Here is a 24,987-nt window from a genome sequence, read left to right on the forward strand (position 1 = left end):
GTCCCAGATGAAGCACAGGCTTGTCCCCAGAGGCGGGCCAAGCAGGGCCTGCCGCACCCTTCAGACAGGCGAGGAAACGGGACCTACAGAGGCAAGGGCTGGCCTTCCAAGTCAGAGTCCTGACCCTCCGGTCATAGCGCGCTGGTCTGTTCGCAGGGCTGCAGGGGGCCTGGGGCCTGGGGGGCAGAGCGACGGGGCCCCTCACCTTGTTCTCGTTGGTGATGAGCTCATAGGATTTGACGTCAGAGCCTGGCGACATGAAGTCCCCGTAGAGAATGGGCTGGAAGGGACAGACCTCGACGAAGGTCACCCCCCACTGCTCCATGCGGCTCTCCAGGAGCCTGTCGAACCAGCCTCGGTCCTCGTCGCTCACCAGGCGGTCGCGGAACACGCGGCAGCTCTCGTGGTACCACAGCCGCAGCAGCTGCACCCCGTCCTGCAGCCGCCCCCCGTCAGCGCCTGCCCCCTAGGCCCGGAGACCCCGTCCCACGCCGCCCTGCCCGCGCCTCTCCGGCCCCGGCTCCACGCTGCCCAGGTGTCTGCTGGGACCCGGCCGCTTTAGCTGGGCATCAGCTTCTCCCCTCTTAGGGCCCCACGGCTGCTCAAACCCTAAGCCTGGGAGGAATGCCTGGTTCTCCTTACACCTTCCCGACGCCCCGCCTCTAGCCACCCAGCAAGCCCCTCTGATTCGGCTCCCATCTCTGTGTCTGCTGCCACCTCTATCCCGGCTTTCCCGCCTCCCCCTGGGTGAGTGGGTGGCCCTCAGGAAGCCCCCAGGCCCTTCTCGCTACCTCTTTGGCTATAGCTTGGCAAGGCCAGGGCTGGCGTCTGTCCCGTTCACCAAGTCTCCCCGGCCCCAGGCTCTGTACACACCGACCCAACCAGCCCCCATTCCAAGGGCAAATCAGTCCCCATCCCCACCCCCCAGGGCTCCCACCACCTTCAGGACCCCTTGGCTCCCACAGCTGCCCAGCCCCATCAGCACCCTGACAGCCCACTCCCTGCTACAGTCCTGCTCCGTCCACCTGGGCTTCTGGTTCCTCGCGTGCATCCCCCTCACTCTTCCTCCCCAGGCTTCTCCTACACAGGGCCTCCATCAGGAACCCTCTCTCTCTCTCCTTTGCCTTGCCCTGGATCCTTCTGTGTGATCCCCATCACTGCTGCCATCGTAGGCATGGATCTGAGCCACAAGACAGGGCTCAGCTGTAGGAAAGCAGGGGGCTGGAGCACAGCCTGCCCCCGGCCCCACTCAGGGCCTGGCCAGATCAAGGCTGGGCAGTTTTGGAGTGGTAGCAAGGCCTAAAATCGAGGGGCTGGGGAGGACTGTGAGGGCACTGTGGGCTCTCCTCTGCTGGACACGGGGAAGGGAGCCTGCTGGATCCTCACCTCGACCTTAGCCGGGTTGGCCATGAGCATGCCCTGGAAGACCTTGGAGAGGTCCCTGAGGTTGAAGGTGTAGTGGGACTTGGCCGGGGTGGGCAGCAGCTGGGAGGTGATGGTGGAGTACACCATGATGGTGGCTTCCACGAGGGGGTCCGTGAAGTGGGCGATGGTGGGGGCCCCAGCTGTGGGAACAGGAGGGTGGGCCTGAGTCACACAGGCGGGGGCTCCCTCTATGGCCTCTGTGGATGCTACCTCCCTGGCTTTGCCAGTGCTGGGTTCTCCCCCAGGTGCCCTCGCCCCAGCCTGAGGGCTTGGGTTCCACCCAGCCTTCAGCCCCTTTTGGATGCCACCTCCTTCACAAGCTCTCCTGATGCCCCCCAGCCTGGGGTGAGGACTCTCCTGCTCTGAGCTCCCCCCCTTTTACCACCTCATTACCAAGGCTGTCGGGCACTGGGGCACATCCATGGAACCAGGGATAGTAACGGGGTCAGTGCTGGGCGGGGCCCTTACTGCCTTGCCCTGGGGGGCTATGGGAACTTGGGGCAGAGGGAGTGGAAAACAAGTACAGAAGGGGCAGGAGGGCTCATGAGCCCCAAAGGGGGGCTCATCGGTTAATTAACACAGGCACTGTTCTGGGTCCTGGGTCCAGAGGGTGGTCCCAACAGACACACTCCTCACCCACCAGCCGCCACTCTGCGGGGATCTGCAGCAGCGTGGACAGTGGAGTGCCATGCAGAGGCCTGCCGCAGGACAGCAGTGGTCGGGGAGCCAGGGTTGGGGACATGTGACATAGTGCTAGGCGAGGCCTGGTGAGGAGGGACGCTGGAGCAGAGAGCTGGACAAGGGAGGTGGGAGCAGGCCCGGAACTGGAGCCAGTGTGTTGAGGCCTGGGGTGCCAAGGACCAGTGAGGAGGGGGTGAGAGCAGAGAGGTGACAAGGCGGTCCAAGTGTTGGGACTTGGGCTCTTGCCCGCAGTTGAGCGAGGAGGAGTGTGATCCCAGTGAACGTGTGAATGGGTCCCTCGGGCAGGCATGGCTAGAGGGCTGGACGGGATGGTGGGTGGGGTGAGGGAATGGGGATAGGGGGTTGACCTGAGCTGAAAGGAGGGGCCACCCTCCAGTGACAGTGACAGCCCGGGAACGTGAGGACTGCAAGAGCGGACCGTTGGTCGGGCCACAAGACTCCAGTGGTGACAAGGACACTCTCCGGGGAGTATTGAGGCACAAGGGAAAGGGGGAGGGGGGTGATGCCAGGCTGAAGAGAAAATGCTCTTGAGTTGTGCTGTCAGTGTGAGCAGAGGAGTGGAGAGACGGCCAGGGTGGGTGGGAAGGGGTCCAGAGGGGCTGTTTTGTGTTTTGTTGTTAAGATGGGGGAAATCAATGACCGCCAGATCCGCCCTGCGTGAGGCTGCCACACCAGAGATGCCTGCTCCTTGGATAGGGCCGGCCTCTTGGGAGCCTCTGCTTCTTTACACAGGGTGGGAGTTTGTTGGATTCCTTTATTCATTCATTCAACTCACATTTACCTCGCTTTTACTGTGGGTCGGACCTAGCCCAGGCAGTGAAGGACTGACTGCTATGTGAATGGTTGAATGAGCCTATGAAGGCATTTGCTCTAGCAGTAGCTCAAGGTCCCCACATGAGCCCGAGGATGGTTCTCTGTGGCCACGGGGACCCAGCCGCGGCCACACCCAACTGGAGCCCGGGGCTCACCCAGGCACCAGCGCCCCACCCCATCCAGGCCCTGTCCAGGCCAGCACTTACGCACGGGCTCCCGGTAACTTCTCTCTCCGAGGAGTCCATCTAGTGGGTTGAGGGAGAGACATGGGGCTCAGAGTTAGGTGGGTCTCTTGCTGCCCACCTTGGCCAGCTGGGCCAAGCTGGACAGCTCCCAGAGCAGCCACCTAGCACCCACCCCCCTTCTCAGAGCAATGTGGCCCCCACCCCTAGCTGGGCCTGTAGGCAAGTTCTGGCCTATCACCACTGGTGACAGGGCAGGCCAGGCCAGAGGAGGGAAGGCCTGACTCCCATCACCCACCGCCTGGTGCAGTGCCAAGGGGAGTTCAACGGTCAGAGTGTATGTTAGACCGGAGGTGGGCTGGTGGGGGAAAACTGCATCCTGATGCAGCGGAAGATCAGGACCACTCTGTCTATTCTATCTTGGTGGTTTTTCCTGATTTATAAAAGTAACATCCTTCCACCAGCTTTTCTGGGCAAATACTAACATACACGTGTGTACTTATGCAGGTGAATGCCTAACTGTACATATGTATAAATCATATATTCAGCAATCACCACGTGCCAGGCTTCATGCTAGATGCTACATGCAGTGTCTTATTTAACCTCCATGACTTGGGATGGTGGTCACTAATGTCATTGCCCATTATACAGATGGAGAAACTGAGGCTCAGGGAGGTTGATGAATTTGCCAAAGGTAACACAGCTGAGTAAAGGGTGAAGCCAGGGCTGAGGTCAGTGCCTCCATCACCCCACCCTTTCCAGCAGCTGCCCAGCTGTCCTAGGAGTGGCTTACCTGGTCTGGGCTTCTACCTTTGCCCAGGTCCTCCCCGACTTCCTGACTTCCACCTGGTGCTTACCCATCCAACTGCCCAGGATGGTGGAGAAGATGCGCTTCTTGCTGACCTCGTCCATCTCGGCAAAGGACAGGTAGTTGAAGTGGCGTGTCAGCCGTGGGGTGATGGCATTCCTGCCTCCACCCGGGGGGCCCATGGCACAGACAAAGTTGATGTCCACCAGGTGCTTGAAGGCTCCTGGAGTGGAGGCAGGAAGTCAGGAGGGGGCCCTACCCAGGGCTGAATTATGACTTTTTGTGGGCCCTAGGCACTTGGCCTTCAAGGGCCTCCGCCTCTATAAAAAATATTAAAAATGCTAATTTATAACAGTATTGGAATAAAGACAAATATATTAATATTATATGATAAAAATGTTCTTTGACCCTTAAAAGTTCATTTTCCTGGTGATTTTAAAAGAAATCAAAACATTTCTTTGGACCCTCTAAAAGTACTGTGGGCAATAGGCCTTGTGCCTACCCTGCCTCATGGATGGGGCGACCTGCCCTGCCCAGCACACCCAGCCCGCACCCCGCTGGCCCAGGCCGGCCGGCACGCACCAATGACCTTGCGGTCATACCAGCCGCCGTGGTCCATCCACTGGCGCAACAGCTCAATGGGTGGCTGGGCGCCATATGTCTCCAAGGCTGGCATATTCAGGTCATCGATGAAGAAGATGAAGTTGCGCCCCAGGGGCGGCCCAAACACACCCTTTCGCCTGTGGGGGAGGGGCTGCGTGAGCCCAGCACCCATTGGCACCAGGTCCTCTGGGAATCCAGGGGTGGCAGGATGGCAACTGCCTTCAGCTTCCTCTGAATTGTGAAACCTCTTGAGCAGCCCCTTGTCCCAGTCTGAACATCCTGGGACATCACGTTGGCTGCCCCGAGTCTGGGCTCCCTTCAAGTTGAGTCCTGCCTCCCAAGCAGATGTATATCGAGCCCCACCCAAGTACCCAGCCCAGGGCAAGCACCCATGGCGGGGCTTAGGAATTCCTGATGGATGAGGGCTCCAGGACAGTCTGCAAGAGCACCCAGGGCCCTCTAGGAAGTTTTTGGCAAACCCAAGAGCACAATTTGGTGAGGAGCTGGGTAAACAGCTGGTTGAGCCAAGCTGGGAGGACACTGGGGTACAGAAAGGAAGGAGGTGCCTGCCTCTTGTCCAGCTTGCTGTCGATGAGGTCCTGGGTTTGGTTGGCTGACGTTCGGGCTGAGAAGGTGAGGAAGTGGCTGATGTACTCTAGCGGCAGGTTCTTGAGGAGCTTGTCGGAGATGGTGAGGGTCTTCCCCGTGCCTGTCGGCCCGATGCACAGCACCTGGGAGAACGGGGATCACGTGTTCAAGGTTCTCACCAGGTCTGGCACACAGCAGGGGCTGCCCCCCTGTCAGTGTGGGAGGTCAGCCACCCCCCGACTTGGGTCTTGGTGTGGGTGAGGCAGGGCACGGCAGGGGCACTCACGGGCTTGTGGTTGATGAGTAGCATGTCCAGCAGGTAGGACATCTGCACTGTGTCCATAGTAGGCACGATGATGTTACAGTAGTTGATATCTGGCATCATGGTGAATGGAGTCGAGGAGTCCATCCACTTCACCCAGGCCACCTGGAAGCACAGGCAGCTCTGGGCTGGGCCCAGAACCCCACCCCACCGCACCCCGCTCTGGCTAAGTGCACCAGGAGGACAAGGAGACGCACTGCTAGGCCATGGCAAGAGAGCCCAGGCGAGGGGCTGCTTGGGACTGAAACAGGAAGCCCTGTGCCCTCCTCTCTGCTCCGGGTGGGGAATCCCAGAACAAACCACTGGGAGTGGGGGGCTTCCTAGGGACTGCTAGGTCTCGGCATCAGGGAGGTGTTCTGGCAGTTGGACAGCCCAGAAGTCAAAGGCCTTTGCTACTTGGTTTCAGGCTATCCAAGGGTGTGGGGCCAGAACCGTAAGTGTTGGCATCACTGGGATATGGAGAGCTCCCCCAGCCTGGTCTTCCCCAACCATCCCTACCTGTATGAATTCTTTCACCCACAGCCTTGACCCAGCTTGCAGACCTCCTTTCATGAGGGGGCTCGCTACGGTCAAACCACAGGTCACACTGGGGACGTTAGACTCAAAGGTGCCCTCTGAGACCCCAGCAGGACCATGCATAGTGGCCCTCTCTGCAGATGCCTCTCTGCCTCCTCCTCGTCCTGGGCTGGGGTCCTGATCCTGGAAGCACAGCAGGCTCCCGGAGCCCTCGCTGGCTGATAGGAGGGATGGGACACCACGGCAGGCCAGGAGGGCTTGCTGCCCCGTCCTAAGGGCACCCTGCCCCTAGGAAAATGGGACTTTTAAGTAGAACTGAGGCAGCCATCCCTGGGCTCAGCATCAACATGGAGGAGGCAATGCATATGGTTGGGAAGGGAGGAAAGCCAACATCTCCCAGTCCCATGTTCAAGTCCGGCTCTGCCACCCACTAGCTGGGCGTGGCTCTTCTGAGCCTCAATTTCCTTGTCTGAAAACCGGGCACAGTAATAACCGCACTGTGGGTCTGTGAGGATCCATGAGGTAATGCAAATACCCCCCACCTGAGACCTGTGGCCATCAGCATGGGCTCCTCTCAGTAGTCATTATTCATCGAGGACAGCCACCACCCAGTGGGCCCTTCCTGTCCTGTCGCCTTAGCACAGGCCTGCATTCACCTGCTTGCCCTCTTCATCTTCGTCCTCATCGTCATTGGTGCTGCTGATGCCTGCGTCCTCCAGCCTGTAATCGAACACCAGCCCCTCCTCCGGGAAGTGCATGGTCAGCTGCGAGGGACCAGAGGAAAACCAGGGTGTGAGGCCCAGGACTTTGTGTGGCTGCTTATCCCTGGGGGCCTGGGCTGAGTGCACGGCCCCAGAGCACCCAGCATTCAGCACACACATCTGGGACTTGGGAGCCCAGCCTGGGGGCTGCCACCTCTCACATTCTCTATCTTCATCTTGATCCTGAGCCAGTGGCTGAAGCTGATGCGGCTGGTACTGTCCCCTGTGGCGCCCACACTCCAGATCAGGGAGAAGATGAACCAGGGCTCAATCAACTCCGGGATGCGACTCAGCTTTTCAGCAGGTATCTTCCTGAGGCCCTGGGGACAGTGGGGACCACATCAGGCCCAGGCAGGAACAGTGGTGAGTAGCCCGAGGAAGCGGGGGAAGGGGGCATCCTTGGATTCTGCTGCATGGGCTGGTGTCTCTGCAGCAGACAGGATGGGGTGACCCCATGACCCATGTGAGCCAATCTGAATCTCTCTTCCAGGAAGCTGGGCTTGAGGTTCAGGGCCCTCAGGTGCCCAGGCACAGAGAGCAGGGACATGAAGGAGCAGGCACCCAGCCCCACTTGCTCAGAGCTGTACCTCTTTTGGCAGAAAGGGCTTGAAGAAGCAGTCTAGCAGCTTGAGGAGACTCAGGGTCAGGTTGCTGTTGGTTGAGGCGATCACCTCCCTTACCGAGTGCCGGACGAAAGTGATGGATCCCTACAGGGGATGAGCACCTGGCTCTTGTGGCTGGTGGCCATAGAGCGCTGCTGCCCCACCTGGGCCGGGCACACGGTGGCCTCGCTTACCTCCAGGAAGCGGACAAAGAGGGCCTTGAACTGCTCCTCGTAGGGCTTGAATAAGTCAGGGAGCCTCCTTAACCAGCACTCGACAAAGGGCATGAGCCCCAGGATGCTGGGCTCCAGGTACACCATGCCACAGCGGGACACTGTGGCTGGGGAGGCCACTGCCAGGTCCTGCACCTCGAACATCATGGTCATCGCCTGGCACCAAGAGGAGCCATGTGAGTGGGCCGGCCGCCAGTTCCTAGGGCCGGGAAAAGGGCTGCAGAGCCACAGGGAGGGGTTGCCCATCCTGCAACTGTGGGCAGGCTGTGGGACAGGCTGTGGACCAGAAGCAGTGGTGGGCTGGAGGGGCCTCAGGAACCGCTTGGTCTTCAGCTAACATAGCTCTCCTTGGGGCCATGAGGAGAACAAAAGTCAGGAGATTCCCGACTGCTCTCTGGCCAGCCTAGGACCAGGGCATTTTGGGGGTCCCTGGAGCTATCTGATGAGAGCTGTATGCTATGCTGCAGAAGTTCCAGGTGTTCTCAGAAGGGCTCGAGATCAGCTCAGTGTAGCTACCACGAACGGCTCTAATACCGGGTGACAGCCCTCCTTGTCTGAGAACTGCACCTCACACACCAGGCAGGTGGCCCTGGGGCCAGGTGTGTACTGCCAGTCTCCCAGACTCCTGGCACGTTGCTAAGATGTCTGACCCAGACTGGGCCCACATGGCTGCAAGTGGGCCTGGGAGGCACCAGGCAGAGTCAGCCGGAGAGCAGCGGGTGGTCGTCCCCGACCTGGGACCAGCGCATCCCAGAATGTGGTCTACAGAAGGGCAGCCCTGGGCAGCTACCCCCAACATGGCCAAGGTGGGAGCTTGGGGATGGCCTGGGATGCAGCCGTGGCCCCGAGAAGGAGAGGGATGAGGCTGGCCAGCATACTGTGGCCCCCGGGGCCACTCAGCTGCAGGGGAGAGCTGGGAAGGCAGACAGGTAGACGGACCTCTGTGAGCTTGATGATCTCCCCAGAACTGAGGCACAGCTTCTTGTTGTCGTCCAGCACCGTGTTCATGTTCTCTATCCAGACAGCGTCCACCGGCCCGTCGAACATGTACCACTTCTTGTTGGTGTCGGAGGCGATGGCCCCCACCCGGATGAGGGAGGGGAAAATCCCGTCTGTCCTGCAGCCATCAGGGGGAGGGGGAGACAGGGCAGCACACAGCTGGCTCCCAGGGAAACCTGGCTGCTGGTCTGGCCCTGCTCTGCTGGGGTTTTTTCTCTTTAATATCTTCATTAATTTAAAAACAATAATGGGGAAAATGGGACTTTTTGGTGTAACATGGTGTTATAAAAATGTGTGTTTATGTTCCTTCTCTGCCAAATCTCCACTAAAGTTATATTAAAGGAAGATAAAAGGTGACATACTGGGGAAAAGAAAGGAAATGGGGGAGGAGGCAACAGCAGAAATGGGGGTCCACACAGTTCTGGGAGACGGGAGGAAAAGGAGAAGGGGCAAATGACCTAGCAGAGAAAGCAAGGGATGGGTCATGAGATGCATCCAGGTCCTGCCACAGAACCCAGGAAGGCTCAGGCTTCAGAGGTACCAAGTGCCTAGGAAAGTGGTGGGTAGGGGGACATTTTTCTGGTCTGATCCCCAGGCCCCCCACCCACGCACGCAAGAGCCTGGAGTAGGTGTGGATGAGACCCTTCACTAGAAACGGGGAAGCAGGCCAGAGTCACATTTGGAAAGATGGGTGACTGCCCCTCTCCAGTGTCCACACCCCAGAACACTGGAGCCAAGCAGAAACCCCCCGCAGAAACTGGACACTTCCCCAGAGAAACAGAATGGCCCCAGAGAAAATCCTCCCACATGCTGATGTTTGGAGGGTCTCCACCTAGTTGCCCTTCTCCAGCTCAGCGAGCGCACTTTCCCTGATACGCACATGTCCTCCTGGGGGTGGAGGCCCTGAGAGGGACCACCAGCCCTCTGTGGTCATGACAGCAGGCAACATTTACTAAGAACTTGGTATGTGCCACGCTGTCCAGACATCTTCCTTATATCAAGCTCGTTTTCTCCTTACCATAATCATGGCGCCATTATTATTCCCACTTTGCAGATGACGGCACCAAGGCCCGGTGGGGAGGAAGGTCACTCAGCAAGGAAGTGCAGTGGTGAGTAGAGTCCCAGGCATTTGGCCTCCAGAGCCTGAGCTCCTGACCTCCCACTGGGCTAGGGGAGGGAGGCCCATGGCCCACAGCCCCCAGAGGTCTGGGCGCAAGCTGGTCCCTGGAGAGGGGCCGGGACCACTCACCACTCATGGGTGAGCAGGTCAAATTCTCCGTACAGCTGGCCCATCGTGATGGACTTGGGGTTCAGCACATAGTAGTTGACGGCCTCATACACGCCGCCACTGATGGACGGCTGTCCTTTCAGCAAGGTCATGGCAGCTGCCAGGACTCTGTAACACTGGGGGTTCAGCCACCCAAGAGTGAGCCTCCTGGCTCTCCAGAGCACAGGGCTGGAGTGGGCTGCAGGCCACAGGGGGCAGGCAGGGTACTCTTAGAGGCTACAGAGGTACAAATGGGGCCCAAGACCCCTGCCGAGGCCCCACCCACCCCTCGGGCCCCTGTCTGGGTAGTGAATTGCCTGGCTTGGGTCCACTTACGTTGCTCTTGCCAGAACCGGTGGGCCCGACGAGCATGAGGCCGTGCCGCACCACCGTGGTCTCGTAGAGCTGGATGCACTTGGTCAGGAAGCCTGGAGGGACATGGCAGTGGAGCTCGGGGGCAGAGCATGGGCTTGGGTCCTGCTCTGCCACTAGCTTGCTGGGCCACCTCAGGTGGGTCACCCTGAGCCTCGGTTTCCTCATCTAGGAAATGCAGCTGGCGATATACCTACCTCATAGGTGGGGGCAGGTGAAGCCCTCAGCGCAGGGACGGGCACAGAGTAGGCACACCGCGCGAACGGCAGCCATGATTGCCACCGTGACTGTTATTCCCTACCATGCGTCGGTCGGGTGTCCAGCTGGCACGGACCTGCTCAGTGTCAGCTGTCACAGGCCCCAGAAGCAACTCCAGCCCCAAAGCCTCCCCCCGGCCTGCTGAAAGCACTACCTGAGGAAATGGTGGCCAGTACATGCAAAATCCCAGGGACAAAATCGGAGCGTCAGTCAAGAGCTGCGACTGACCAGGGACAGCTGCCCGCTGTAGGCAGAGGGCCAGACCCACACAGGTAGGGAATGAGCGTCTCACTTTGGCTCAAGAGCGGCTTGGGGAGCTGGCGGGGGGAGCTAGGGCCCTGCATGTCTGGGAGGCCCTGCTAATGGGACAAGGTCCAATTATTCAGTGATAGCTAAGCTGACCCAAGGCCACGAGGGAGATTTTGAGGCTTCATCCGACAAGCCCACTGGGACCTGGCGGGCAGGAAGTGGCATCAGAGCTCTCTGTGGAATGAAGGACAGTGGAGGGCGTGGGGGGCAGACCTCGCATCGAGGAGCACACCAGGCCCCAGAGGAGGGCCCCGTGTAGCCAGGGTGGCCTCGTGGCCAGGTGTGATTTCCGGGAGGAGCGTCCCCCCACTCCACAAAGGATTGGCAGGGAGGCTCTAGGAGGAGAGGAAAGGTCCCCTGGCCTAGGGATGGGGGGACCACATCTGGAGCTGCATGGCTGTGCAGTGGCTGCGTTGAGACCCCCGCCTTCTATCAGGAAAGAGGGTTGGGGTCAGAGGGAGCCTGAGGGCGGCATCCCCCAGAGTTCTTCCATCGGTGCGGCGGCCTTTGTAACAAGCTGATTCAAGAAAGGCTCAAACGTTCCTTAGCCCAACAACACCAGGGCTGTGTTCCACGGAGACTGTGAGCAAGTCCTAGATGAGAGCAATATGCTTTGCTCCAAAAGAGGACAGCATGGGCTGGGGTGTGGTGGGGCAGGAGGCGGGGGCAGGCCATAGCTCACCATTTCCCCCAGTGATGGCATCAAACCCCGTTGCTGCCCCAGGCAGGTAAGGATGGGGTAGAGGAGAGCCTCTACTGGGGAGGAGCAAGGCCCAAGAGGGGCCCACAAGGGGAGGGGGCTAAGCAGGGGGTCTCAGGGAGGTGACAGGATCTGCTTCCCTACTGTAAAATATTCAGCAAAAGATACGTTAGTCTCTGCCCCCTGTACCTGATACAGAGCTCCTCAAACCATTGTAAGTAGGATGCTAGGAGAATCTTCTTTTCTGATACTTAGTCTTTGACCCTGGTTCTTGACACAGAGCTCCCAAGACCTTTGTTATTTCCTGAGTGCTAGGAATGTCTTTTGTTCTAATGAGGCACCTCTTGGTTTGGGCTCCTGGGAGCAGGCTGGTCACCAGGAAGACCAAACCATGGTTAGACGCTTAGAACTTTTGGGCTCACTCCCCCATTCTTCAGAGAGGGGAGAGGGGCTGGAAGTGGATAATAATTGATAATAATAATCTATCATGCCTGCATGATGAAGGCTCCATAAAAAGCCCCAGAGCATGGGGTTTAGAGAGCTTCCTGGTGGGTGAACACATCCATGTGCTGGGAGGGTGGTTCACCCCAAACTCCAAGGGGGTAGACCTCAGCCTATGTATCTCTTCATCTGGCTGTTCATCTGTGTCCTTTCTCATATCCTTTATTATATAATAAGTAGTAAACATGTTTCTCTGAGTTCTGCGAGCTGTTCTAGCCAACAATCAAACCTAAAGAGGGGGTCGTGGGAACCTCTGGTTTGTAGCCAAGCTGCCGAAAAGTTGTGGGCAACCTGGGGACCCACTACTTGTGACTACTTGTGACTTGTGACTCTGCTTAGTGTCAGAACTGAGCCGAACTGCGGGACAGCCAGTGGAAAACTGGTGTCGGAGAATCGGTTGGTGTGGGAAAACGCCCACGTCTGGGGACAGAGGCATGAGTGGGAGAGAGGGCTTTCTTCTACACATCTGTCACCTGTCCTATCCTGGGGACTGCCTGGCGAGAGCCCCAGCCTGCCACACGCTTGGCCAGGTGTGAGTGACCCTGAGGCAGCACTGCCCCGACTCTGCGCCCCTGCGCTGGATCCCGGGGCGGCCACTCCAGGACTGCGAGGGCAGGGGCCGGCGGCTCACCGTCTACATCCTTAAGGTTGCTGTTCTCACAGGCCTTGCGAATGGCCTTGTCCAGGATGCCGTAGTCAGTCTCCTCCTCCTTGATGGTGGGGAACAGATCCGATACGATCCCAGAGAAGAGCTTGAGGTCCTCCTGCAGGAACTTGGGCACATTCACATCTCGGATGGCCCGGAGGCATATCAGTTCCTGCAGCAGAGGCCAGTGGAGCCTTCAGGGGACCCGGGTCAGACATGCCTTCAGCCCCTCTGGCGCCCTCCTGTAGTCCCGCTCTCCGGGCTCCTCTAGATGGAGCTCACCTCATCCATACTGGGGTTTTCTCGCTTGAGGTTCCCGGCAGCCGAGATCACGGTCTTCACAGCTCTCATCCCGAAGTCATAATGATCCTGTCACCACAGCACAGGAGGGGCAGGTGGGCCCTGTGCCCTAGGGGGCCACTGCCTGGAACGCTCTGCCTCCCCGCCTGGTACCTGGCCCTCACCCAGCTGGAAGCTGCAAGGTCACACCCCCTGCAGGCCCCAGCCTGAGCCAGGTGCCCTCGACTGTATGCCTCTGGCACCTTCTCCTTACCATCCCTACCTAGTCCGCATCGCCTGCTTGACTCTTGGCCCCTGAGGGTGAGGACTCTGTGCGGGTCCGACCCTGGCAGAGTCCTGCGGTCTCAGCACTGTACCAGGGGCAGGGACATACACAGGTTTGTTCAAAACATGAAAGAAGGGGTTCCCATCTGAGCGAAGGCAGGGTTGGCCCGGAGGGCCTTTGAGCTTCCTTCTAACATTATCTCAATGTCTCTCCAGACCCACCCTTTCGGCCATACCACTGTGGCTTTTCCCTTCTTTGCTGCTTGTTCTGTTTCTCTCCATTATATAGTAGGTGTATTGGAAATGGTTAAATTTTTTTCATTTTCCCCCATGGGGCCAGACCATGAGAGCTACATCTGGACCTGACCCACAAACCAGCACACTTCCCAGAAGTCTTGGACTTGGAGCAGGATGAAGTGACTGGGCTAGACTTGCCGCTTAAGGTTCTGCATTTCCAGAACCATGTGGGTACAGTCGGTCTAATGGGAGGGTAGCGTTTTTGAAAGTGGATGGTAAGAAAGGTGTGTGGAGGTGCAGGCATCCAGGCTGCGCTGTGGTGGGCAGCTGCTGTTTTTCCCAGTAACAGACCACAACTCCTCCAGCCCATGGGCTTGGCTGGGCAGGGGGGGTGGGGCGGGTAGGACACGGCCAAAGGCAGCATGGTTTCCCCCTGGCCACAATGATTGGTGTTCATGCAGGAGCAGGTCATGCAGAGAGGGCCCATTAGGATGACACCGGGGACTTTTTCTAGAACTTAGCATGTAAGCCTAGAGCTAGGCTCATCTCTGCCACTGCAGAGGGGAAGCCTGCCTGAGAAGGGAGCCAAACAGGGAAGCTTAGCCAGCAGTGCTGGGGTCTGTACCAATGGCGGCTGCCCCCGGAAGCTGGGCTCAGCACGCTGAGTGGAAGGCCCACGGGGCGGGGGGCTGCTGTCCTGCTCTGGTCCCACAAGACCCAGTGTGCTCGCTCTTCAGCCCTGGGTTGTGTGGCTCTTGGTCTCCTAATGCTTGACCCAACTAGCCCTCAGCTGAGGAGTGGGGATGTAATTCCTATCTCACAGGGCTCACGGAGGGCAGACGGTGGCTCTCACACCCGGAACCTGGTGGGGGCAGGGCCTCACCTGCGAGCTGAGCTGCTCGGAAGACAGCTTGAAGGTGGTTGTGATCTTCTTGGCCAGCACATTGGCCTCATTGAAGCCAAAGGAGTAGAGGGAGATCTCTGCGATCATGGCGTAATCCGGAACCATCATGGCCACAGGCCGGAAGAGCGCCTGGGGCATGGGGCGCCCGTGTGAATGGAAAGGCAGGCCTCCCCTCCCAGAGCCCCGCCGACTCTCTGGACCTCACCGTCCTCAGTGGTCCTCAGGCCTCGGAAGGCAGGCTCACTGCCCTCCTGCCCCACCGATGCTTGGATTCCCCTCTGCACCTCACCTGCCGTGGCTGAGGCTGCTTATCCTCCCCTGTGGCTGGACGGCTCTGCCGTTAGAAACCGGTCCTTCGTGTGGACCTGAACCCCCCGCCCGACTTCTCCCAAGCCTGAGGACAAGCCTGGGGCCTCCTCTCCATGGCTGGGGGTAGGTCTCAGCACCCCCAGGCAGGAGGGTTGCCCCAGGGAATCCTCGTATAAGCACTTAAGCACCTCTGAGGCCACAGCCCCCGGGCTTTCCAGTACCCTGGGAAGCCCCTTGGGCCACCCTGTGCCTGAACTCACCTTCAGGTTATCGGGCAGCTCGGTCCGGCCAGCGTATCCGGGGTTCATGGTGATAAACACCGCACAGGATGGCACAAGTGGGATCTCAACGCCTTCAAACATGAAGCGGTCTACCTACAGGGGGAAGGGGTTGGCTCACCCGCCTCCTCTCTGGATGGGCCGCCTTGTCCCTGTGGAAGCCCTGTCCTGGCTAGAGCTGCTCAGCCCAGGAGAGAGGGTTGGCTCCTCTCTCAGGATCTGGCCTAAGACCTCAGGTCCTGGTGGGCACTGGTGGCCTCCGAGGTCCCGGCTCCCTGAGGTCTTCACGCTTCTCCTGCTACCGACACCCTCCCCCCAGTTCCTGACACTGGTTCTCCTGGACGTGGGCAAGCTCAGCTCTGACTAGGACCCAGAGCCCTACTGGCATGGGGTTGGGCTCCTGCCAGCCTCCCAGCTCTTGTCGCTGGGAGGAGACCTCTGGCCCCTCTGAATGAGGCTACAGAAAGGACAAACGGCTGGAGCTTCCCATAAGGGTCAGGATGTAGGAGGGATCCCCTCATCCACAGCAGCTTGGCCTGGAAGTTGCCCCCAGCGTGGCTCAGGGACGTGGGGCTCCCTGACTGGCTACAAAAGCCCCTCAGGGACACTTCCACATGGGGGAGTGGGACTGCCTGGTCCCCTGCAGGACGAGAGAGTGTGGGCTCAGGGCAGGCCCGAGCGCCCGGCTTTTGGCGCCACCAGTGTGGGGAGCCCGCGGCCACGTGGGCGTGCTGGGGACGGCTGCCATGATGTGCCGGTAACCCGGAGGGGCACCCCGACGCTCACCCGCTGTTGCTGAGCCTTCTGGATGGTGGTGATCTGCTGTGCTACCACTGACAGCACCTCGACATCGATGCGGTTGAACTCATCGAAGCAGGCCCAGGCCCCAGCGCTAAGCGAGGGAAGGACAATGGGGGGATGGGAGTTCAGGGCCCACCTGACACCTCCAAGGCCCCCTGTGACTCTGCTGGGAGGAAGCCTCCAGCGGCCACCTTGGCCAGCTCAGCCATACTCCCAGCACCCACCCACGCCACCCCAGTGCCCACCAGGGGCTGAGCCTTTGATTAACTATTACTCCATCCTGTCCCCCCCACCATCCTGTGAGGCTCCTCATGGGCATCGTCCCTGGGAGAGGTCAGCCTTCCTGCCCTGCCCCGTGCCACCCTCATGCACTTCCTCACCTGGCCAGGCCCTTGAAGAACTTGCCCATGGCCATGAAGTCGAGCTGGTCAGAGCAGTTGAACACCACAGTCTGGATGGCCAAGGCCTTGCCCAGGTCTTTGGTGGTCTCAGTTTTCCCTGTGCCAGCCGGGCCAGCTGGGGCGCCCCCAAATTTGAGGTGCAGGGCCCCGGTCAGAGTCAGGTAGCACCTGCAGGAGTGAGAGGAGGTAGGCATGGGCCACTCCTTCCTCAGGACTCCCGGAGACTTATGCCTGTTCTTTCTCCCAAGTCAATTCCTCTGGTACCCTGAAAGGAAGCTTTGACTGATGAAACTAGTAAAGTTCATACCCTCTAGATGCTTCCTGAGTGCCATGCGTGTGCTAAAAGCTTTATACCTCGGCTCATGAAATTCTCATAACCACCCTGAGGAGGCTGCAGAGGAAACTGGGGCACAGAGGGTCGAGTCAGCTGTCCAAGGTCGCCCAGCAGAGGGACAGAATTGGTCTTGAACCGGAAGCCCGTGCTCCTAACCCTGCATTGTTTTAATGGACTGGCCCAGCATAGACTCCCTGGGCCTCACGGTCCCCAGACTCTCGGGCCAGCCAGAGCTGGAGGGAGGGCGCCAGGGCAGGAGGGTACATGGGGAGGGAGATGCTCACCTGTCGGTCAGGGGCGTGATCACAAGCCTCCCGCTGTTGCCCAGGTACTCATAGCCGTAGATGAACTCGGCATTCACAGCCCGGATGTACAGGTTGTTATTTGTCCAATAGTACCTGGCATTGCAGGGAGATAGGTTCCCGGACCATGGGGACCATGGGCCACTGGGTAGGGCATGTGGCCGAGGAGAGGCGGGGAAGGAGGGCATCAAGGTACCCCGCCCAGCTTGTCCCAGGGCCTACTGGAGACTGACTCTCCACCCTGCCCCGGCCATGGATGTGACCGGGCCAGGGGCCCCTGCATCCTCACCTCAGCTGCGAGATCCACTCAAAGTCGTTCACGCTGACTATGTTCTCCTGGATCAGCTTGCTCACCACATCCTTGGCATGGACCTCAATGACAATTAGAGCTGACAACACGGCCCGTTGCATGCGGGACAGCTTCCCTCGCACCAGGGCCACCAGGTCACTGAGCTGTGGGAGCAGGGGGGACACTGTCACATATTGGCATGGTTGAGCTAGGCAGGCTTCCCCTCCTGTGCACAGATGGTGGGCTTCCAGGAACAACCTCTCTATCCTGGGGGCTCCTGGTGGTCTAGGATGGGAAGGGGCTCAGAATGAGGCAGGGGGAGGGTGGGCGGGGCATGGGTCACTTGAGAAGTCTGGCACGAAAGCAAATAAAAACAGAGGCACATGCATGGCGTCTGCCTCCCTGTAGCATGCGGAGACTTGTGAGCCTTCAGGGGCCAGGTGGTGGAGCCTGGCAAGGAGCTTGAGGAAGGCGTGTGGTGAGGAGCCGAGGCACAGAGCGAGGAGAGCCCATGAGACAGTGCAGGAGGGCCCCAGACGTGTGGCTCCCTCACTGACCACTGGGAGAGGGGCACCTGCCTGGCCTCAGAGCTCTCCTCAGACCACCAGACCCTCCCACGGGTGGCAGGTTGTGAGACACTCATTTCAGGAGTGTCTGACCTATTGCTCTTGGATCTAACTCCAAGCCCCTTCCAGGATCAATATAGGGAAGCCCCCCGGAGGGAGCAGTTTCTCTCAGGGTGTGGGGTGGATGGGGGGAGCAGACCTGCCGGGCCAGCTGGGGGAACAGCTGGTTACCGAGGTTACCGGCCCCCAGAGCCTCTGCCACCTCCATGGTCCAGTAGGTCTGGCACCCGGCGATGGTCACCTGGCCAGGCCACTTTAGAACCCACTGGGTCCTGGGCATCTAGAAAGATAACACAGGTAGGGCTGACCCAGGCGGCGGCTAGTCCTGACCATGCATCCTCTTTTTGCTTAAACTTCCTCTGTGTTTCTGGGCCCAAGTAGTTAATTCCGCCTCAGAAGAAGAGAAGCCATTACGCTCTGGGCCTCTGGGGTTTGGGCCAAGTCCTCACTTCCTCAGCGGAGAAGACCTTGAAGCAGAGGGATGGGAGCCTAGGATCGGGGAACACAGTCCTGGGTTCACTGCCACTTTCAAATCACATGCCTTTGGGCAGAAAGCGTCTCTGAACTAACCCACAGGTGAGCTGCTGACCATGGACTGAGAGAGGTGCTGTGGGGGGAGGCCCTGCGCCGGGCCAGGTGCACAGTGAGTGCTTAAAACACAACCACAATAGCTGGTCATTATCAGGGGCACGTCTCACTTTTTGGAACGTTTTCAGATTCCTCCTCCAGCGGCCCCAAGGACCACCTGCCCCCAGAGATCCCGTGGCTGGCTCACTGAGAGCAGCAGGGTCAAGGCAGAGCCCGAGGACGAGGCAGGCAGGCAGGCAGGCGGCTGTGTGAAGGAGCAGGGGGTCTCCGAAGCTGTGTTGGGATGGGAGGCACGGCTCACCGTGGGGTAGGCCTTGATGGCTCTCTCGATGATGTCCCGCACGCTGGCCTTCATGCTGCGCTCCACCTCCCGCAGCCAGTCCTCCACGTTGCTGGACGGGTAGATGGAGAAGGACAGCTGCACCTCTTCACCCTCCGCCGAGTACATGTGTGTGATCTCCAGGTCCTCCTGGAATTGCAGCTGTGGGCAGGGGAGGAGTGAGAGCAGCCTTACCCCATGTGTGCCCGGAGGCCCCATGCGCCCCAGCCCCAGGACTGGCCCTGCCCCCGCGACTGCTTGCCCCGACTGCACATGGGTCTGCCTTGTCCCCAGCTGCGGCCCAGCCCACTTGGGGAAGGAAGCTAAGCCTGCCCTGCTTGTCCCCCTCCCCCACAGGTCTGTATGGCCTCCCTTGTAGACGAAGAGAAGGATAAGGTGATTCAGGAGCCTCCGCTTCCTGCGTTTCTCGTGTCTCGGCCCAGCCGGCACCGCAGTGCACTGGCGGGGGTTGGGGGGGGGCAGGACTCCACCGAGCTGGGGGTTCTACAGCTGCCCTTCCTCCCACAAGCCCCAGCTGTCGCCAAGGGCCAGGAATCTCACAGGCCACTTCAGCTCCTGCTAAAAGGACTTGGAGCCAGAAAAGAGCTATCCTCCCTGGAAAGGTGCCCCAGAGCTCCCGGGCCTGAACCCCAGGCCCAGTTACCCACCCGGGCGATGTTCTCGAAGCACTTGCGCAGGTGGGGCTGCACGGCTGTGGGGTCCTTTGTCTGGGACAGAATCTCGAGTAGTTCGTCATCTGACAGGAAGTAGAATCTGCCAGGGGAACAGGGGTGAGGGAGTGGGTCAAGCAGCCTCACACCCCAGCCCCGTGGGCAGACACTGACAGAGTGGGCATGGGCCAGGTGGTGCGCACCTGGGGAAGGCACCCCGCTTGGTCTCCAAGTACTCGCTGAGGCCCTTCTGCACCATGTCCAGCAGCTTGTTGCAGTCCCGCAGGCTGTCCAGCAGCCTCTGGTCAGAGCACACATTGATTACCTGCATGGCCCAGGCCAGAGAGTGGAAGCGAGCATGGTCAAACTGGGAGGCAGCAAGGTGGGCTCAGAGGGCACCCATGCTGGCCAGAGACCCCAGTAGGACCTGGGAAGGAGAGAGGACAGAAAAATGGCCCTGAGCCAGGGCCCACATCCATCACCCCATCAATCCACAGAAAATAGTCTATGGTAAAAAATATTAGGGTTATGGGCACCTGGGTGGCTCAGTCCGTTAAGCATCTGCCTTTGCTCAGGTCATGATTGCAGGGTCCTGAGATGGAGCCCTGTGTCAGGCTCCCTTGCTCAGTGGGGAGCCTACTTCTCCCTCTCCCTCTGCCCCTTCCCCCCACTCATGCTCTCTCTTTCTAATAAATAAATAAAATCTTTTTTAAAAAATTAGGGTTAAACAAAGCCAAGGAATTTGATTTGTTGTGGGCTTTGTCAGAGCCTTTAAAATCCTAACGTAGGGGCGCCTGGGTGGCTCAGTCAACTGAATATCCAACTCTTGGTTTTGGCTCAGGTCATGATTTCAGGGCCCTGGGATCAAGCCCTGCCTTCAGGCTCTGCGCCCAGCATGGAGTCTGCTTCAGATTCTCTTTTCTCTTTTCCCTCTGTCGACCCCCTCCACGCTCTCTCTCTATATATAATAAAATGAATAAATACAATCTCTAAAATCCTAATAATGTAGGGGTGGCTCAGTTGGCTCAATTGGTTAAGCGTTGGACTCTTAGTTTCAGCTCAGGTCATGATCTCAGGGTTGTGAGACTGAGTCCCATGTCGGGCTCCAAGCTCAGCGCAGAGTCTGCTTGTCCCTCTCCCTTCCCTTCTGCTCCTCCCCTTGCTCATGCTCACTCTCTCAAATAAATATATAAAATCTAAAAAAAAAAAAAATCCTAATGTAGACTGTAAATCTTCAAGGGGAAAACCAACTATTGTGTTTCTGAGGAATATCTCTCAAGACTGGAGAGTCCACTCAAAGGGACACAGGTCTCGGACTTGTCCTTCAGTCTTTCTTGTTCAGAGAGAGAAGAGACCAGGAGGCTCCCAACAACGTGACCAGGCTCCTCAGTGGTCCCGGCTGCCCCCTCCTCTCCCCATGTGAGCTCGCCTCACGGTTCTCATAGGCATTCTTCATGATCTTCCTCCAGATCCGCTCCATTGTCTGGTAGCGCTTGCTCTCCACGGGCAACTGCCGATTGATGTCCTCAGAGCTGAAGATGGGCTCCAAGTAGAGCCAGGCCCGTTGACAGTTCAGCCACTCCTCCAGCACCTCCTGCGCAGGGCATGGACCGTCAGGGCCTGGGGTCCACGTTAGGTCCTATCCCTGCTGACCTGGAGCTCTCACCTGACCAGAGTGCGGGACCGAGCACTGGACATCAGAGCCAGCATCCATGGGGGGATTTCCAGATGACCCTGCCAGCCACTGCTCCAGGGAGCCAAGGCTGCACAGAGGCCCTGGCTTCCAGAGAAACCTTGCGTCCCCCACAGGACACCAGAGCCTCCAGCAGAGCTAGGGGAGCCACTCTTCCCTACGAGAGATCCACCCTCACACCAGTGAGCCCTGCAGTCACAGAGGAAAGAGCCCAGTGCATGGAGGCCCAAACCAGTCCCCTTTCCTGGAAGGACTTTTGGGTTTATGACCCCAGGAGTCTCTGAGGTATACTGGGATTTGAGCTTGAGATCCCTAAAATACTCTCTGAAACCTCAGTCCAAGATCGAGACACCTCCAAAACCAGCTGATTTCTCCTTCTACCTTCAAACTCCTCTCTACGGATTTATCTCTTTTCCCATCAGTGCAAACTCATTCATTCATTCGTTCATTCATTCCCTTCCTTGAGAGATGTGTGCTTCAGCCAGTTCCGTGCCAGGCCTGTGCTAGGCCCGTGTGGGCATCAGGAGAAACAGAGAAACAGGATGGGGTCCTGCACTTGAGATGCCCATAGCCCACGAAGCTGCCAGTTCCGCCTCTGAATCACCAAGGGCCCAGCATGTGTGATGGGCTTTGTAAGAGGCACCAAGGGCCACCTTGCTGGTAGATGTGGGGGAGTCAGTGACGGCTGCTGGATGCTGAGCCTTGGAGATGGCAGGAAGGAATGGAACTGCAGGTGGGCAGTGTGAGCAAAGGAGGGAGACCCAGGGACAATGCTGACCAACTCAGACATCTCTGGGTGATCCAAGGAACGTACATATAAGCCCTCCTCACTCGGCTCCTGACCTTCACTGGAGGTTCCTGAGCAGCTCCCAGGAAGGTCCCAGGGAAGTGACTTTAAGAATCACGCCAGTAGGCCTAACCCCAGGACAGTCCTCCAAGGCTCAGCAGACAGCCTTAAAGAGGGGCAGTCCCCAACGGCCCGGCCCCTTCACCCCGAGCCAGCTTCAAATGAGAGAGGAATGGGAGGCTCAGAGCAGAGCAGATGGCATTGAGGAGCCTCAGGGCCTTGTGGTGTCCAGCCCAGAAAGTTCTGAGACTGGAGGTCTTAGTGGTCGCAAGACCAAGCATTTCATTCCCCTCCCCAGCCACAGCATCGGACCATACATGGCCCCACCCTCACATCCTGAATCGCCTCCTCTGGTAGCCAAACCTCAGAGATGGAGAGCCTCATCCTAGATGCTCTGCCCTGAATGAGGGGCCTGTCAGAGATCGAGGAGCAGGGCAGACCCAGGTAAGGCACCTCCCCACTTCGAGCCCCACCCAGACACCATCAAGGGCTGCCTATGTGAGGGCTGGGGAGGAGTGAGGGCCCACCTGGGTCAGCTTTAACTTGCTCTCCCAGGAGTTGATGCGCTGCTCGAAGGGCTTCTTGTAGGGCGAGAAGGACATGCTCTGGGTCATGACAATGTGGTCGTCAAGCAGCTGTGAGGCCTCATCCGGGCTCTTGAGGATATAGGTGTCTGTCTCCTTATATGGCAGCACGTTGAACAGGATGGCTGACCACTCCTTCTCCATCTTGTCCAGTGCCTAGTGTGGGGGGCAAGTCACGGCCGGGTGCCGGGAGGGAGCCAGCACACTGCTGTATGACCAGCACCGGACAGCAAAGGGTGGGCTCTGCCCAGCCATGACCGTGGTCGTCTGGCAAATAATCTCTGCTGGTCTGGTCACCAAATCCCCCATGGGCCCTTGTCTGAATTCAAGGTCGGCTGGTACTCCTACACGTGCTGCCCAGGAACAGCATACACACCTATGTTGGGAGGCAACTAAGGTGCTGGTTAGAAGCTCTGATCCCAGTTCTAGCCCTTACTGGCTATGTCACCCCGGACAGTTGCTGAACCTCTTTGAGCCTTAATGTATTCACCTGTTACAGGAGGGTAATACTATCAGCTCCTTCCTGGGCCAAGAAGTACTTGAGAAGAGTAACTGAGTAATAACAGGGATGGTGAACATTGCACCAAGCACTTCACATCCACAACTAACCCCCCGAGTAGAATCCACCTCAACCCCTGAGCCTGGGGAACGACCCCAGGGGTGGGGCCCAGTAGTGTCCTCCTCCTAGGCCCTGAGGCTGGGTGGGCCTCCTGGTGGCCACCCACCTGCTCAATGGAATACTCTTTTCCAGCCACCTCGGCCACTTTGCTGATGCTCTCAATGTGGTCCTGCAGGTTCATCTCGAGGCAGCGAGCGAAGGTCAGGTTGGCCTTGGGCCTGACATTAATGTTGATCTCGTTGGACAGCACCTCCCAGTGCCGGTTCCGCATGCCAGGGCTGCGCAGCCCCTGGATCAGCGGGATGTAGGGCTTGAACTCCTCAATGCGGGCCCTGATGTCTAAGGCCACGTCCTGGCAGGCTGCCGGGCAGGACAGGCAGGCGTGAGAGGCAGCCAGCATGGGCAGGGAAAAGAGGGGACAGGCTGGCTTGGCTGCCTACCTGGTATGTCCTTGAACTGCTTCACACACTTGTGCATGGTCTTGAAGGACTCAATGACATTCTTCTCCAGCTGCTCGGCATCGATGGCCGATAGGGGGTCATTCATCCAACTCTCAGACCAACGCAGCCAGTCGGAGGCCGTGGTCCAGAGGTCTAGGTAGGGCTGGAACTCCTTCACCATCCTGGAGAGCTTGTCGTACTGTAGGGGCAGACGAACCAGGGCTGTCTGGGGGTGCTTCCCGGGCTCTCTGCACACTGCTCCTTCTTGGGCCAGGTCCTCTCCCCCTCGTTCCTGGCTGCCGTCCCTGCTCCTGTCCCCACGAGCCCTGGCCTGGTCTCCCTTCCTCCCGCTGTGTAGAGGCTCTGGGCTCTGAGTGGCTCAGCAAGGCCTTCTGCCTGGTCCCAGCCAGTCTCCTTGCCCTGAGGGCCAGGACTGGGGAGTCCCTCTCTGCAGCCTGCTCAGTCCTACCCGCCAAATGCCAGGGCCCTGCCACCTGGGAGTTGGGTTCAGATATGACCACAAAGGCCACAGGCTCTTCCTCAAGCCCCGGGGCTTTGGGGCCGGCGTGCCCTCAGGAGGCCTACATTGGTGATGGGCAAGCCGAAGATGCGCTCGCGGTTATTATACAGCACGGCCAGCTGCTGGCAGTCCTTCAGCTGCCTCTTGACCCGCCGCGCCTCATTGGCGATCTCGTGCGCTCGCACAATCTCCACATGGGTGGAGAAGCCAGCTACCACCAGCTGTTGGCCAAGGAGCAAGGGGTCAGAGGCCTCTGGGACCCCAACCGTGTGCATGCATCCCCATACACACCCCATACATGCCCGAGGTCCTCCCAGTTCTCAGGGCACTTTCTTCTCCTGGAGTAAGCGGGTCCCTGGCCCATCACAAGCAGGCTGACTGTCCCAGGGTGACACAGCAAGGTCACAGGGAGACCCAGGGCCCTGAACACTGTGCCCAATTCTTTTGCCCACTGGAGCTTGGAGGACACCATAGAAGAGTTGGGATTCTTTGTAACCCTGAATTTTCTGGAGCTTGCTGCCCAGGCACCCCTCCAGCCACGTGTTCATCCACCCACCAGTCCACCCACCAAACATCCCCATAGCCCCTCCTGCGTGCATGGCCCAGAGCACATGGTGGGGAGAGAGGCATAGCAGAGCCCTGAACCAGCCCCACCTGCAGCCCCTCCAGTTTCTCCTGGAAATTGTTCTGATCCATGATCTGGATTTTGTGGAACTTCTCCTCATCTTCTATGTGCTGCTGCCGTACCATCTCTATCTGCCCAAGGATCTTAGAAGGCCAGTTGCTGGCAGCCCACCTGGAGGGGGCAGGGGTGGGCATTGGGGGGGAAGGTTACGGGGGAAATTGTGGGGTGGCTCGGTCAGGCAGGGGCACCCAGGGTGAACGGGAGAATGGGGGAATCCAGGCGGCGGCTGGAACTGGCCAGGGCTGAGCAAACAGGAAGTGGAAGTGAGCTGGAGACAGCCACTGCCACCATCGGGGTGATGATGGCCCTCCCTACCCTGCGGCTGTGGTCTGGGAGCTGTGGTGGGCATCCAGAGAGATGCGGGTCCAC

General features: G+C 58.9%; 1 protein-coding gene across 1 annotated transcript in view; it reads right to left on the reverse strand.

The window, feature by feature from the left end:
• Positions 1–24,987, reverse strand: part of DNAH1 (dynein axonemal heavy chain 1) — a 72,414-nt gene that overhangs the window by 18,019 nt on the left and 29,408 nt on the right. The window contains exons 16-47 of the mRNA XM_021694986.1: positions 24,588–24,729; positions 23,999–24,154; positions 23,414–23,612; positions 23,080–23,333; positions 22,298–22,510; positions 20,660–20,824; positions 19,434–19,555; positions 19,228–19,333; positions 18,542–18,721; positions 17,792–17,932; positions 17,027–17,190; positions 16,720–16,833; positions 16,081–16,269; positions 15,686–15,791; positions 14,882–14,995; positions 14,292–14,441; positions 12,890–12,976; positions 12,593–12,779; positions 10,158–10,249; positions 9,804–9,958; positions 8,495–8,672; positions 7,517–7,711; positions 7,308–7,427; positions 6,882–7,040; positions 6,616–6,723; positions 5,408–5,548; positions 5,104–5,264; positions 4,513–4,670; positions 3,980–4,153; positions 3,147–3,185; positions 1,387–1,565; positions 206–436 (exon numbers count right to left, since the gene is read on the reverse strand). Coding sequence (XP_021550661.1) covers positions 206–436; positions 1,387–1,565; positions 3,147–3,185; positions 3,980–4,153; positions 4,513–4,670; positions 5,104–5,264; positions 5,408–5,548; positions 6,616–6,723; positions 6,882–7,040; positions 7,308–7,427; positions 7,517–7,711; positions 8,495–8,672; positions 9,804–9,958; positions 10,158–10,249; positions 12,593–12,779; positions 12,890–12,976; positions 14,292–14,441; positions 14,882–14,995; positions 15,686–15,791; positions 16,081–16,269; positions 16,720–16,833; positions 17,027–17,190; positions 17,792–17,932; positions 18,542–18,721; positions 19,228–19,333; positions 19,434–19,555; positions 20,660–20,824; positions 22,298–22,510; positions 23,080–23,333; positions 23,414–23,612; positions 23,999–24,154; positions 24,588–24,729 — 4,879 coding nt within the window. The remainder of the gene's footprint in view (positions 1–205; positions 437–1,386; positions 1,566–3,146; positions 3,186–3,979; positions 4,154–4,512; positions 4,671–5,103; positions 5,265–5,407; positions 5,549–6,615; positions 6,724–6,881; positions 7,041–7,307; positions 7,428–7,516; positions 7,712–8,494; positions 8,673–9,803; positions 9,959–10,157; positions 10,250–12,592; positions 12,780–12,889; positions 12,977–14,291; positions 14,442–14,881; positions 14,996–15,685; positions 15,792–16,080; positions 16,270–16,719; positions 16,834–17,026; positions 17,191–17,791; positions 17,933–18,541; positions 18,722–19,227; positions 19,334–19,433; positions 19,556–20,659; positions 20,825–22,297; positions 22,511–23,079; positions 23,334–23,413; positions 23,613–23,998; positions 24,155–24,587; positions 24,730–24,987) is intronic.

The sequence above is a fragment of the Neomonachus schauinslandi genome, chromosome 1 (assembly GCF_002201575.2).
Source record: "Neomonachus schauinslandi chromosome 1, ASM220157v2, whole genome shotgun sequence".
Lineage (NCBI taxonomy): Eukaryota > Metazoa > Chordata > Mammalia > Carnivora > Phocidae > Neomonachus > Neomonachus schauinslandi.